General features: G+C 43.9%; 1 protein-coding gene across 4 annotated transcripts in view; it reads left to right on the top strand.

Moving 5' to 3' along the window:
• Positions 1-13,595, top strand: part of ctif (CBP80/20-dependent translation initiation factor) — a 54,509-nt gene that overhangs the window by 37,853 nt on the left and 3,061 nt on the right. For all 4 annotated transcript variants that reach the window (XM_086152061.1, XM_086152059.1, XM_086152060.1 and 1 more), the window contains 3 exons: positions 3,720-4,299; positions 5,505-5,804; positions 8,032-8,187. In XM_086152061.1, the coding sequence (XP_086008187.1) occupies positions 3,720-4,299; positions 5,505-5,804; positions 8,032-8,187 (1,036 nt within the window). The remainder of the gene's footprint in view (positions 1-3,719; positions 4,300-5,504; positions 5,805-8,031; positions 8,188-13,595) is intronic.

Here is a 13,595-nt window from a genome sequence, read left to right as displayed (position 1 = left end):
AAAGTGAATACTTTTGCAATGAGGGCGGCAGGATGTGGAGCGCGTCGGAAGGGTGACGGTCTTGCAGCCTCGCCGAGATGCAGACATCAAATTAACCGCGATGACTTTGTACAAACAGACTTTGAGTACACTCTCAAATGTACTTTTGCGCTGGCACCTATTTTTTCACACCACACACAAAGAAAATTGGGGCCAGCACGAAGTTTAACCTACTGCATTGTGCCATTTAATTATCTCTTTCCCCGTGATATTTGATATCCTTTCATTATTCATCCAAATATGTTATTTCAGTCAAAACCTAGTTTTAAAAGATACTGGAAGCATAGTTTAATGATTATTTTCATGTTGTCAAACTAGCGCGAGCAGTGCATAATTTTGTCCATTTTTTTGTCAAAGAGCTGCATTGGATATTAAATTACCAAAATCAGCAAGTGTTTAGATGCCGTAGATGGACGTTAGCGTTACAAAAATGTGAAAACTTGGAATTTAGGATCGTTATAGTAAGAACACAAATTGTGATATGAATGTTGGTCTGTTGTAGCATCACTTGGTAACACTCTGCATTTTACCAACGTGTAAACAACATGTGTGCAGCCGAGAGCTGAATTTATGAAAGACTGATCCAATCCTTTACATATTAAATATTGATCTGTGTCTGCGAAACAATGATGAAATACACGGACAACTGTATCGGTCCGGGCTCTTATTGAGTTTTTTATTTCTCGGTCAAATCGTTGCATCGAGGAGAAATGAGAATTTGCCGCTAACAATCTTCGGTTTATCATCATCAGACTAATTAATATCACCAAGAGCCTACAAAATGGGCTTGGTACATTTCCATATTTTTCTGGCCTCCGTATATCATATTTAAAAGAACCGTTTTAAATGATTCGGCAGCCGTGAAGAGATATGAAAATAGCTGTTGCACTCCTTAAATCCAACCGATGGGTGCCGGGCTGAGCGGATCAGAAATGTGCCCGGTGATTCAGGGGGCCAGAATCAGACTGACTAACAGCCGTCCAAAATCTCCCGTAGGTGTTTCTTTTAGGCCGAGATCTGAGGTTGATAACACCAAAGCATGTGACTCACTTGGATTTCTGTGGAGACATTTTCCAAAAATCAAAGGCGAGAAATGTTTACTTATTATAACATTTCGCTAGTCCCAGTCAGTCGCTGCCAGGAAAATGCACTTGACTTGTAACAGAGAACCCTATTCAATGTTGCACATCGCTTATATTGCCAAAGAAAAAGTCTAGTTTATAGGAAAAATGGATGTAATTGATCGAGTCTTGTTGCTGTTCTGGTACCTCCAGATAAAACCCCTGCGAGCATTTGTTTATCGGGATGTTTCGATGTCGACGTTGAATTTTTTAAACTCAAACTCAAGAGACTGACGCAGCGATGCTCCCGTCCCCCTTTTTATCTTGCGTTCACATTCATCGCCAGATACAGTAATATAATCTATACATAAACATTATTCCATTTGTAGTTACCAATTCTAAGATGTGAGGAAGTAGATGATTTGTTTTCAATCGCAGCAATCTTTCCAAGGTTGCTCTTATGTTGATGTATCTGAAATTCAATGAACATACTTTACAAAATATATTGACAAACTTTGAGTGATAAAGACACTTTCTTTTGCAAGGTTCAAGAGCCTTATTCATTTTTCAAATATTAAGCTATTCAGGATTCGGAGACTTGAAAGGTGCAAGGGTTAGGTTTGAGCTTTTGTTAGAAATTATGAAAGACACATTCCTATCTTGGCATTTATGAACTGAACAACTTTTAGGAACGTTGCATAGCCTTCCTTTGTTTGTATCTGTATTTGTTTGCTTTTGTGTGTATCATCTCTATTATACGCACGCTAAAGCGGTGCGGCCTGAGTCTGACTTCGTTCCGCTATTTGGATCGACTTTTAACTTTAAAACTTGTCCAAACAGCCTGTCGTTTCTTTCAATATTATGACACCGAAACTAAATGATCCATGCTGTAAATACTCTCAGTACACGTTTATTTGTCTCACATGTACACGGACTTAGCAGGGATTAATAGCTGATGTGACTGCACGGTGTTTCCGAGGACGTTGCCGGGCTCGTAGGCAACGTGCTCGGGTCTATTGTGAAGCCGACTGAGCCTCTCCGCTGAGGTTCGGAGAAAAGGAGCGTGGCAGTGGGTGAGCGAACATTGTACCGTCGAAGGATTTACATGTTTAGGACACAAAGTGCTCCATCCTGGAAGGTTCTTGGTCAATCTTTGTCAAATCTTGGTTTCATCTCTACCCGCAAGGCTCGATTCAGAAGCGAAGAAGGTGCGGGACGTGAAACGTCCTAGAGGAGAAAAACTAAGTCCGGTCGGTACGATAGGGTTTGACAACAAGCCATGAAGGGATATTGACTGACTTTTAATGCAGGGGAAATAAAAAGCGATCACATTGGAACTGATGGAGGGAAGCTTTTTTAGCAAATATACTGTAGCAGTGTATCTTTAGCATTAATCCTCATATTAATGTTAAGGGTCAATTTGACCCATTTCACCCATTGACCTAATGGGTCAAATTGACCCTTAACATAATATGAAGGTTAAAAAAATACATACATTTCATTTGGTCATATGATGTTTATGAGATTCTGAATTTAAAGGGACTGTTCACCAGTTCATGTCTAAAAACATCTTCCTCTTTGCCCTGGTATTATTTATTCAGTGTGAGTTGGCTCATTTTGAAGTTAGAAATGTTCGCCTTCTCTCTAATTTCTGGGATTAAATGGAGTTTTTATTCTCAGAGTGCCAGAGATATTAATGATTCTGTTTCACAGAAATCCCACTTCCCAGAGAGAATTATAATCTTATACGGTACAATTCACAAACTTCATCACGATTCAAAGGATGTGTGAGCAGCTTTTATATGGAAGCTTTAATATGAAGAGTAAACGAAGAGTGTTTCTCGCTTGTTGCTTGATCGTCCGCACGTGAGCTTGTGTATCGAAAGAAATCCGCTTTTTTTTTCCACTATTTAAGAAAAAGCAAGTCTATTCTTTGCACTCAGGGCAACATAACAACATAAAAACCAAATACAGATGAGGATAATATAATATTTATGCCCATAATTGAAAATGCGTATTGTATTTTGTACTACATAGGCTAAAGGAGGGACAGTTGTGACACACATGGGAATGCTGGTGATAATTTCCCGCAGACGAAGATGGAGGTAATAAAGTGTGTAAAACCATCAGCTGTAGCGGCAGGACGGTAGCTGTCCGTTGAACAGCTGGCTGATCAGGATATGAATGTGTGAACGGTACAATATGTACCTTTTTAATATGTGTGTGTGTGTGAGAAGCTTCGCATGGAGTTAAGCATAACTGAACAAAGGTGCGCTCGCCGCCGGTTGAGTTTGCGCTAGATCACGGACCGAGGCAGATAATAGGTTGCCTCCTTGGTGCCAGGTTGCCTAATCTCCTGGAACATATGTCAGCGGCTTGTAAAGCACAGAGCCAGTACAGCAAAAGGACAGAGCTATGCGGGACAGGAAAACACACTTTACATCCACATGTAAGCAGCTACTGGGGCATGTGAATTTGTTTTTGTCACCTAAATATTGTAGATGACAGTATTTGTTTGTTTGATTGTCATGAAAAACGTCCTGGATGAATAAAATGTCCGATTCGAGGTACATACCGCCGGATTAAAATTAAATTAACTGACATCTGCTCACATTCCAGGAGACAGCAGCGGCCTCACGGCGGCGGCGGCGGCGGCGGAGGAGGAGGAGGGAACAGCCAGTCATCGCAGATACAGCAGTCGTCGCCACAGAATAATGGGAATCAAACCCAGAGCCAGGTTCAGAACCAACAGCCGCAGAATTCTACAGAGCTGGTGGACAACAGGAACTGCAGCGCCGGACGACCGCCCCGCCAGTTCCAAGGAGGGCAGCGTCAAGCGGGACCCCCGCACCACGGGTACAGCCAGAACCGGCGTTGGCACCACAATCAGAAAGCCCAGGGCCACGGACAGGCCAACGCCGCGGGCGATAAAGCGTTACCCCCGAGAACGACCAAAGACAAGGACGCCGAGAGCGAGAAAATAGGCGAGAGGCAGATCGGACCGACGGACGACAGGAGCAAGAGCCCGGGCGAATCGGAGCCGCCGCTTGATACCGACGCGTTCCCGGATCTCGCCGCTCAAAAAGAGTCTCCCGGCCCACCAGGAAGTAGTAAGGCAAATAAGGGGCAATCGAAGGAGCCCAGAGTCAGCCTGCTGCAATCCTCAAAGGAGAGGCTGAGGAGGAGACTAAAGGACAAGGTACTGAAAAGCTGCTTACTGCCTGTCATTCAGTATTAACGCAATCAGGACTAATGTGTGTGTGTGTGTGTGTGTGTGTGTACACACACATGAGCTACCTCCATTAAGTTGAAGCCCACTTTTGCAGTAATTAACATCTCTAGGATTTTTTTTTTTTTTTTTTTTGTTACCTCCTTGGTTTTTTAATTCAGTAATTGCCATTAGCGCTTTCGGTGATTTCGACCGCATGCGTTAAAATTAGCCTCTCGAGTCAACAGCGGTTTCAGCTCTCGGCCTCGTACCTGAATGCCGTCAGGCCCCGGTATGATTCTCCGGCTGGCAGCGGAGCAAGTATTAATACGCCTAAATCCTCAGTGACGCCAGTGAATCGGTTAATCCAGACTCGGGGCCAAAATTCACTTGATGAGGTGATACTGAACTTTAAAAAAAATTCCCCAGTCTTTCTTTTCATTTCACCACTTCAGGCAAAAGCTATTATGGTTTGCGCAGGTATTACGGTCGTTTAAAAATAACCTTCCTGAAATGTAAATCTATGTAAATATATGGGCGTTTTAGTGTGTCATGTATATGTTGTTTTCCATGGATCCATGTAGATGTAGTTATTACAAGTCATAATTCGTGATTAGTGTGACTCATGGGACCACATCTTACGCAGACTGACATCTTTCCATTGAAACGCAAATGCAAAATCTTCAAAAGAAGTTCTCCTTCGTCGAGTATTTTTCCAGCGCATTCATGAGTGTTATTCCTTACTCATTTTTAGAAGTTATTTCTCAACAACTTTTTGCTGATTTTAATGTTAATGCTTTTTTCTTTCCATTTTTGAAAACAGTTAAGAGAATTTGTGGGGAAAATCAGCTTAAAATGTACTCGGTCCGGTCAAAAATTAATTTCACGAAGCTACAGTCAGACCCATTCTTCGAAAGGGGAAACGGTGTTTCACAAAAATCCATTACACAATAGTGAACACACGCACTATACTGATAGATCGCCCAGTCCTTTTCCTATTGATTGCAAAACGCCTGAAGCTCCGGGAAATAACACTTAGAAGTACATTTAAAATCCCGTCTTATCCCTCTTTATCGCTTCTCATAATATCTCCTGCTATCGTTTTTCTTTATGAAGTAAAATTAGGTCCGTGGCCGTGCTGAAATTCCGTATAATATCGTCATCAATCACACGCGCTGTCCCGTTTCCCGCCTCAGGAGGAGACGAGCGTGGAAGCGTCGGGCTCGGGCTCGCGGAGCCTGGACCGGCTCGTGGATCTCCTGAACAGCATGAGGAGCAACAGCAGCGGGGTGGAGCAGCAGCTGGCGTCCTTCATGCAGGAGGCCCAGAGCTCGGCGAGGTCCGAGGAGACGCTCGCGCAGGTCGTCGGCACCGTCTACTCCAAGGCCGTGTCGGACAGAAGCTTCGCCACCACCGCCGCCAAGCTGTGCGACAAGATGGCGCTGTTCATGGTGGACGGGACCAGGTTCAGGTCGCTGCTTCTCAACATGCTCCAGGTGAGTGTGTTGGCGTTCAGCGGGGCGGAGTGAGAGTTGATCAATAATCAATAGGTAGAATCGATTTTTAACTAAATGTCGTAATACATCGCTTTAATTTATTTTTGCTTTGAATGCGGAACATCAAACCCAAGGGTCATGGAGAGGTCAGATAAACAAGACTCAGAAAGCGACTGCGCCCTCTTGTGTTTCGGGGTCACGGCCTGACCGATATTAGAATCGACACTTCAATTTGTCGGTACGGCACGCCGTACTTTCGGATCCCGCCATGTTGTGTCAGGATGCATCTCTACACCCATTTGTCAGAGATCTAAACGTTACTTTTAACTTCTGGCGGCTTTTAAAACACTCCATCGTGAACCAGTCGTCGCTTGTTGTTGTTTTTTTTTTTTTTTGTTTGTTTTTTTTTTCCTTCAGCGTGGACGAAACCCTCCCGATTCCATCAACTTCACTCGGCCTCGAGCTAGCACGTTCGGGTGGAAGACAATGGCATCGGTGATGCCGTAAATGTCAGCGAGCAAAGTAGTTAATCAAAATACCCAGGGGGGGGGGAGGTACACCTAGCACCCCCCCCCCACGACACACACACACACACACAGAGCTTTCATCCCTTCACTTAACTGCAGTTCCAGTCTTGCACCCATGATGAAAACATCCTCTCAGCAGTTCTATATTTCACCGCTCCCCCCCCTCCGACCCTCATGAGCTCCATGTTCCAGCGATCTCCCCATCTGATCGCCTCCCCTCACCCAGAACGACACGGGCCAGTGGCTCAAACCCTCCCACCGCCAACTCTCCCTCCCCGCCGCCTTCCGTCCTCCCTCCCTCACGCATCCTCCTCCCTCCCCTCCCCTCCGCTCGCTCCGCTCCGAGAGCCAGACAACATGTACCGGAGCGGCAACCCATCCGCCGTCTGACCACAAAAGGGAATTTTCAGACGACATTCATTTCCTCAAAGCATCTTTTCTCTTTCTTTCTCTCCTCCCTCCTCCACCTGCAGATGCTCTCTCATGCTTACACCAACCACCCTTCCTTTTTTTTTTTCTCCTCCCTTCTGCTTTTTCTGTTTTCCCGAGCAACATCTCGCTTTTCGTCTCAAAGCGAACCCGTCCTCGGTCCTTCCACCCCCCCCCCCCCCACACCCTTTCTTCAGCCTTTTTGGTATCGTTTTCCTCCATTTCGCAAATACGAAGCGCGTCTCCCTCCCGCTCTCGATTTCTTGATATCGCTCCCACTTCTGAGCCAGCACGGACCCCCTCCGTGTTTTGACATTTTAGCTCTTTTTTTTTTTTTTGCTTTTAAACGTTGTAAATGTCATAAGTGGATTCATAAAGGCCTTCATTAATGATGTACCATGTTGTGTCTAAACCCCCGGATCTCAATATGGGGGCAATTAGTGTGTGACCGCTCTGCTTATTAAAACAGAGGCGCCACAGTTTGTTGCCAATTTAATTTACCTGCAAAGTATTCAGTTTATTTAGCAAGCACTTTCCTCACGTCTTTGTTTTTACCTCGACTTTGACTTTTTATTTTTCCGCGTGGCAACGCGTCTGTCAACTTTTTTTTTTTTTTTTTTTTTTTTCCCCGAACTTTCGCCGCACATGCATCTTCCTTTCTGCAGGCTTGCTGTTTAAGTATCAAAACGCCATCGGCGATGCCCTTGGAAAATCGGTGACAAGCACACGTACTTGTTTTTCGAGTGTGTGAAGGAATGTTTGTTTTGGAAAGTGCAGAGTTTTCTGTTAGTTCAAGGCTGAATATTCTGCAGCCGCGAGTGTATTTTCAAGCGGGCCTTCGGCGTAGTGAGACTATAAGCTGCTCATGTTCCAGCGCTTTAGTAACGGTCAGTTCCATCTATATGGGTTACTTTGCCTCTCGGTAAAGTCCTGGGTGAGTGTACCGTGCCGCGCTAATACAATGTGCATTAAGCATTAGCCCGTATTTAACCTTGACACTTTCCCAGAATCACCACGGTTGACCATTAAAAGAAATTCACAAATTTGTTCGGTGATCTTTTCAACAGCACTTCAACAGCTACCTCCAAAACCTCAGCATAGAGAGTCAACATGCGAACGGTCATTAATGGCTTTAAAGCTTCCATATCAGATGTGTAAAGGAAGACACACGGATAACAGTATTTTTTTATTTTTTTTATTATTTTTTTTTTTAATGGATTTTTCATATTTTAAGTCTGCATCTTCAAATTTCATTTCCACTTCCCCTACAGAGGGATTTCTCCTGTCGCAAAGATCTGCAGAAATCGGACGTGGAGAGGTGGTTGGGTTTCATCACCTTCCTGTGCGAGGTGTTCGGGATCATGAGGAGCAGCTCAGGCCAGCCGTTCAGGGTCCTCGTCTGTCCAATCTACACCTGCCTACGAGAGGTCCGTATCCACTCCGTTCTCTAAACACTCGGGTTTCCATCCGACAGTTTTATTGTGACAAATTTTGAACTGCATTTTTCAGAGAATCTACCGAGGGTAACAGAAATGAGTGCATGTTTCCATCCATAACAGTTATGCAGTCTGGGTTAACCACATTCGGCGGGAGGTGACTACTTTATGACTGCAAAAAGACGAGCAGACGTGGTTGCAGACGCCGCAGTTAAAGCACATTCTTTTCCGTTCAAAGTTGCGTTTATAGTTCCTCGTTCTCCTTCAAGGAACAACGTCTTTATTCGGTCTAGCTGTTTGTAATTTTAATTTCTCGCATAAAGGCATTTTCATGTCTCCAGTGGCGAAGTGAAAGCTGCACCGAGTTCGTTTATCATTAATCTGCCCGGTTGTTTTCTCTTAAGAGCACTAAACCGTAATTGACTCGTCTGGTCGCAACCGATGTTCAACCCTTTCTCAAATGCACCAACTTTTCCTTGCAATATTTCAAGGTTCTCATTTTTTTTTTTTTTTTTTTGTTGTTTTTTTTTTTTTTTAATAGTCAAATTGAAAACGCAGTTTAAGCCGGTCGGTTCATCACCCTTCTGGATAGAAGAAAAGCGCCCTTGCTGAGGCGTGGAATTTGCCTCGAATTATATCCATGCAAGCGTTTCCTGTTTTTCTTTCGTCCAGAGAAGGTCTAGACATCAGACGTCGCCGTGTGTTGGTGTGTCCCGTTTTGTCGCGTTGGCGACCCTAGGTCATCTCATGAGCCGATCATTCTCTCTTATACATACTCCCTTTGTTCCCATAGAAACCACATACGGTAGACACAGCAGAGCCACCGCTATATAGAAGTGGTTAACGACAGATGGGATATCGAAAGAGGAAGCAAGTAAAGAAGCGTGGGGGGGTTGAAGAGGTGAGAGGAAGCGAGGGAGACTGCGGTCAGGTTGACAGTTACTACAGAGGGAAGTTCACTCATGATATGACAGGCAGGGGAGAGGAGAAGTAAAAAAAAATAAATAGAAAAAATACAAAAAAGATGCGACAGAACCGCAGAGGAAAGAAAGTTGCTGCGTGCCGGTTTTGAGCGGGATAGAGAAATAATGGCGGAGTTGCAGCACGCGCCAGGCAGTCTTTAACCACCCACCTCCACACCTCCACCGGTCTGGCGCTCAACACACACCTCTGTCTTTGCAACAAATTGAGCATTCACACACAGCTCACGCTCTTCATACCCTCCACACCCTGCCTGAGCGCATGCCCAAAGCATGATCTCAGCTTGTTAGAAGGCTCTGCAACATGACCAGGGGTGTGGACGTAAAGAATAATCGGCCAGGAATACACACACACACACACACACACACCTCTATGCTCCCAACATCAGCAGTGTCATATTTGGTCTGATGATGCTTGAGGTCAGAACACAGCTGGGCACGGTGTCAAATATTCATCTAATTATATGTGTGGCTTTGAATGTGTGTGTGTGTGTGTGTGTGTGTGTGCGCTCGTGTGCGTGTGTGTTGATGTGAGCCCAGTTACAAAACCTGCATTTCCCAGAGCAATCCTCCCTGATTTTCATCCATCTACTGTTTTGACTCTCATGTCACAACATGTACTTGTTGGATTTCACCTACGAGCTATTCCTCAAATGTCCGTGCGTGCATGTTTGTGTGTGTGTGTGTGTGTGTGTGTGTGTGTGTGTTTTTGGATACACAAGCACACACCATATGTACCAGAGCATATGTCTTTGCCTTTGCCCTTTTTTTTTTGCAGTGACTATCCTCCATAGTTCGCGGCCCGGATTAGGAAACGCCAGCAGTCTGTTTACATATAAAATGACGTTATAATCTGTCGACGGAGCAACTTAATGAGCGGTTATTACATTCACGGCTGTCGCCGTCCGAAGGGGACAGCGGAAACCTTTTGTTTCTGGAACACCAGAGGGCTATTTGAAATCAATCTTTATGAACCCGAGCCATCGAAAGGAGGGGAATTTTAAAGTGTTATTGGCGAAATCTCCGCACAGGATTTTGCTATACGTGCAATGAATTAGTAGAACGTCAACCAAGTAAGATACCTTCAATTAGATGATAAATCATTGCCTTAAATACAAGGGGGATTAATTTTTGGCTACTTTTTTTTAGAGATTTTCTAAAGGAGAGTTTCTCTATAGTTTGAAAAAAAGTGAATTTGCTTGTTAAAAGAGCAGGAAAAAAAAAAACAAGCTTCAAAGAATGGCACGCCTCCTGTCAGAGAACAATCCCTGTCAGTATTTTTGCACATTCGTTCTGATCACTCAGCCTTTCGTTTTTCATCGTATCTCAGTGGCATTAAGCTAAAAGTAACGAAGAGGCGTTAGAAATCTCGCGCTGAACCGAACCCGGAGGGAAATCCCCTTCTAGTTTCACCGGCAACTTGGTAAAAGCGTCCAGCTGCGTTTAAAACGCTTCCGCTAAAAAGCAGCCGCATCCGGATAAGATGCGTAACAGAGCGGTGAGACTGAATCTGCGCAGCTCAGTCGGAGGCCTTTTAAAAATCAAAACAGTGAGTTTTATCATATTAAACTGACACTAAGAGCCGAGAGGAGCCAGCTCCTTTCAACGCACAATAAGATTCGTCGCGTCGAGCGCAGCTGAGGTGGTTGTGGCTGTTGGATATGAATTTAGAATAATACTTGGAAAAAAAAAAAGAACACATGTATTTAAAGGTTATAGCACAACGACTGATAAAGCTGAAAGTTATATTTCCCAGGGCTATAATAGAGGAGAATGTAAAGCCGAGACCTCATTATTTTGCACTGGCAAGATGAAGGGGAAAAAAAAAAAAAAAAAGCTGAAATATAAAATGAAGCTAATGAACAAATCCTGGAGGAACGGTCCTGCACAGGAATTGTAGTCCTTAAAATTCAAAGGGTATGTAGAGCTGCCGGTATATTTTTTTGTTGTTGTTTTGTTAGTTTTTTTAATTGGCACAAATTGCCGGCATACGGCCCACAGAGGCCATAATCAGGATTTTTGTTTTGCAGAAGAAGCCTGCCGAAAGAATGCACATATAATGCGTCTGGTGAATCCCTGCGCCTCGTATCCCTTTCAAATTTAGCATGCGGTGTTTGTAGTCAAAAATAAACTCCAAATTTACGTTTTCGCAGCGATCGTGCACACGTCTCTGCCGTGGAAATCTTTAACTTGGAATACTCTGGGCGTCAGAAGCGCGTGGATTTTTCGTTCCCTTTTTTTTTTTTTTTTTTTTTTACGCGGCAAAACTACAACACTAATGCAATAGACGAAGAGTCACATAAACTGAAACTAACTGAAGTGCTACTCCTAATGCCAGAAATACAGTTGCTATGCAACTATTGGAAACCCAGTTGAAGTAGTCATAATTCTAACTTTAAGCGCTCCCAGCAAGTCATTAGTATACAGCTGAAACATGTTTGCCTCTCAACGCTGATACATCCGTTCTTTTTTTTTCCCCCTCTTAAATCAGCAACAGGATGTCAGGCTTCAACATATACAAACAGTGATGCGTTTGATCAATAACAGCAAAAGGCAGATACAGTAAAGCCTTAGCAGAAGATGCACATGAATATGGAAAGGTTGTTTTTTTTCTCCCCTTTTCTTTTCTAGTTGAGCTCATTCAGTCATGTTGTCATGTAGGATGTGTTTTCTTCCTGTCAGCGCTACAAGAAAATCACAGTTGTCCTGTTTTTTTTTTTTTTTTTTTCTGCGTTTTTTATGTTCCTAATCAAATGGTTTTTTTTTTTGAATGAATGAATGAATGAATGGGCTGTAAATGGATATCACACAGAATCCCAAGGTTTCCCCCAGCGAAGCTAGTTTCCCCACTTGATTATATAACCGAGATGGGCTTTCAGCTTCGATGGAGAGACCGTGTTTTTATGGAAAATTTCATTTTCCGTCGACGATGGAAGGGAGTGCGCCATATCGCTTATTGTCTGGGAGGGGTGAGGAAGAGCAAATGCATGGATGAGCAAGAAGGGGGCTGAGATATGGAACAGGTAGAAGAGTTGATGATAGATTATTATGGATCAACCATCCTAAATGTATTGAGCTAACACACACACATACACAGCGACTCCCTAGAGAACTCATTATTGGATAATCCTGGATGTTGCGTGGCTCTCCTTCTCTGGGAGAACGAGGTTGGAGTTCTGACATCAAAAAAAAAAAAAAAAAGAAAAAACGCTGTCAACAAGCCCATCTAAACGGGAGAAGAGGTGACGGAGGTGCAACCGCCGGGCCGAGATGAGCGCTGAAATACCATCAAGCCCGACAGTACGAGCATATTAAGAGCACATACAGAATGAAATATGAATCGGATCGTGATTTGTTTTTTCGTTTTTGTTTTTTTCAAGGTTTTATTATCATACGCGTTGTAGGAATACAGTGATTCAGACTTCACATTGAAGTTCTTCGCACCAGACGAATACCAATAGAGACAATTACTGACAATAACACGAGACGAAAAGACAACATGCAACAGTACAGACAGCTTACAGAGACGCACCAAAAATTAAAAGTAAAAACAACACAGGCAGTTGATACTGGATTTTGGCGGTGCTCACAAGTTCTTCTAACTTAGAATAGAAGAATAAATTGGATGAAAGGAATATTATCTATTCTAAGTTGCTCCCTACGGTAGCTTATTGTCACACACGTGAAACTAACGCCAAGACAAATAAACGCAAAAAATCCCGGCGGTGTCAAGGGAGCGTAAGAATCGCGTCGGCCACGATGGGCGCCGTTAAAGAGAGTTAACCGCCATGACATTTGACATCACATCACTGAAAACATGGTTTTTCAGTTGAAAGGTGTTTTTTTTTTCTTTTCCCTTGCTGCCTCCACATGGCCAGTTGTCTCACTAGGATGACAGAACCAATGTTATTTCAAGTTTTATTTTACGTCTTTTTATCGTTGGTCCCCAACTTAATAGGCCGATCACACAGGCAGTCATAAAAATGAAGAGTTTTAAAGCAGTTTTCCCAGGTGTCAGACGGCCCTCGCTCACCGGACTTCCTTTTGCCTATCTGTCTGTAAGAGCCGGCACCATGTTTACCAACACAAGTTTGTTTTGTTGTCTGTGTGTGTGTGTGTGTGTGTGTGCATGCGTGCGTGCGTGTGAAAGTGCCACATGTATGCCTGTCCGTCTTTAGGGGCCGGCACGATGTTTACCAACGCTAATTTTGCTTTGTTGTGTGTGTGTGTGCGTGTGTGTGTGTGTGTGTGTGTGTGTGTGTGTGTGTGTGTGTGTGTGTGTGTGTGTGTGTGTGTGTGTGTGTGTGTGTGTGAAAGAGCCAGTTGCATGCCCATCTGTCTATAGGGGCCAGCACCAGGCTATGGCTAGCCAGTAGCACATTTACCAACTCCTCCGTTTGTTTTGTTTTGAGCATTCGT

Source organism: Fistularia commersonii, chromosome 9 (genome assembly GCF_037954325.1).
Source record: "Fistularia commersonii isolate RoL2024-O1a breed Wild chromosome 9, RoL_Fcom_v1.0, whole genome shotgun sequence".
Taxonomy (NCBI): Eukaryota; Metazoa; Chordata; class Actinopteri; order Syngnathiformes; family Fistulariidae; genus Fistularia; species Fistularia commersonii.
The sequence above is the reverse complement of the archived record's forward strand: the minus strand, read 5'-3'. Positions and strand labels throughout refer to the sequence as shown.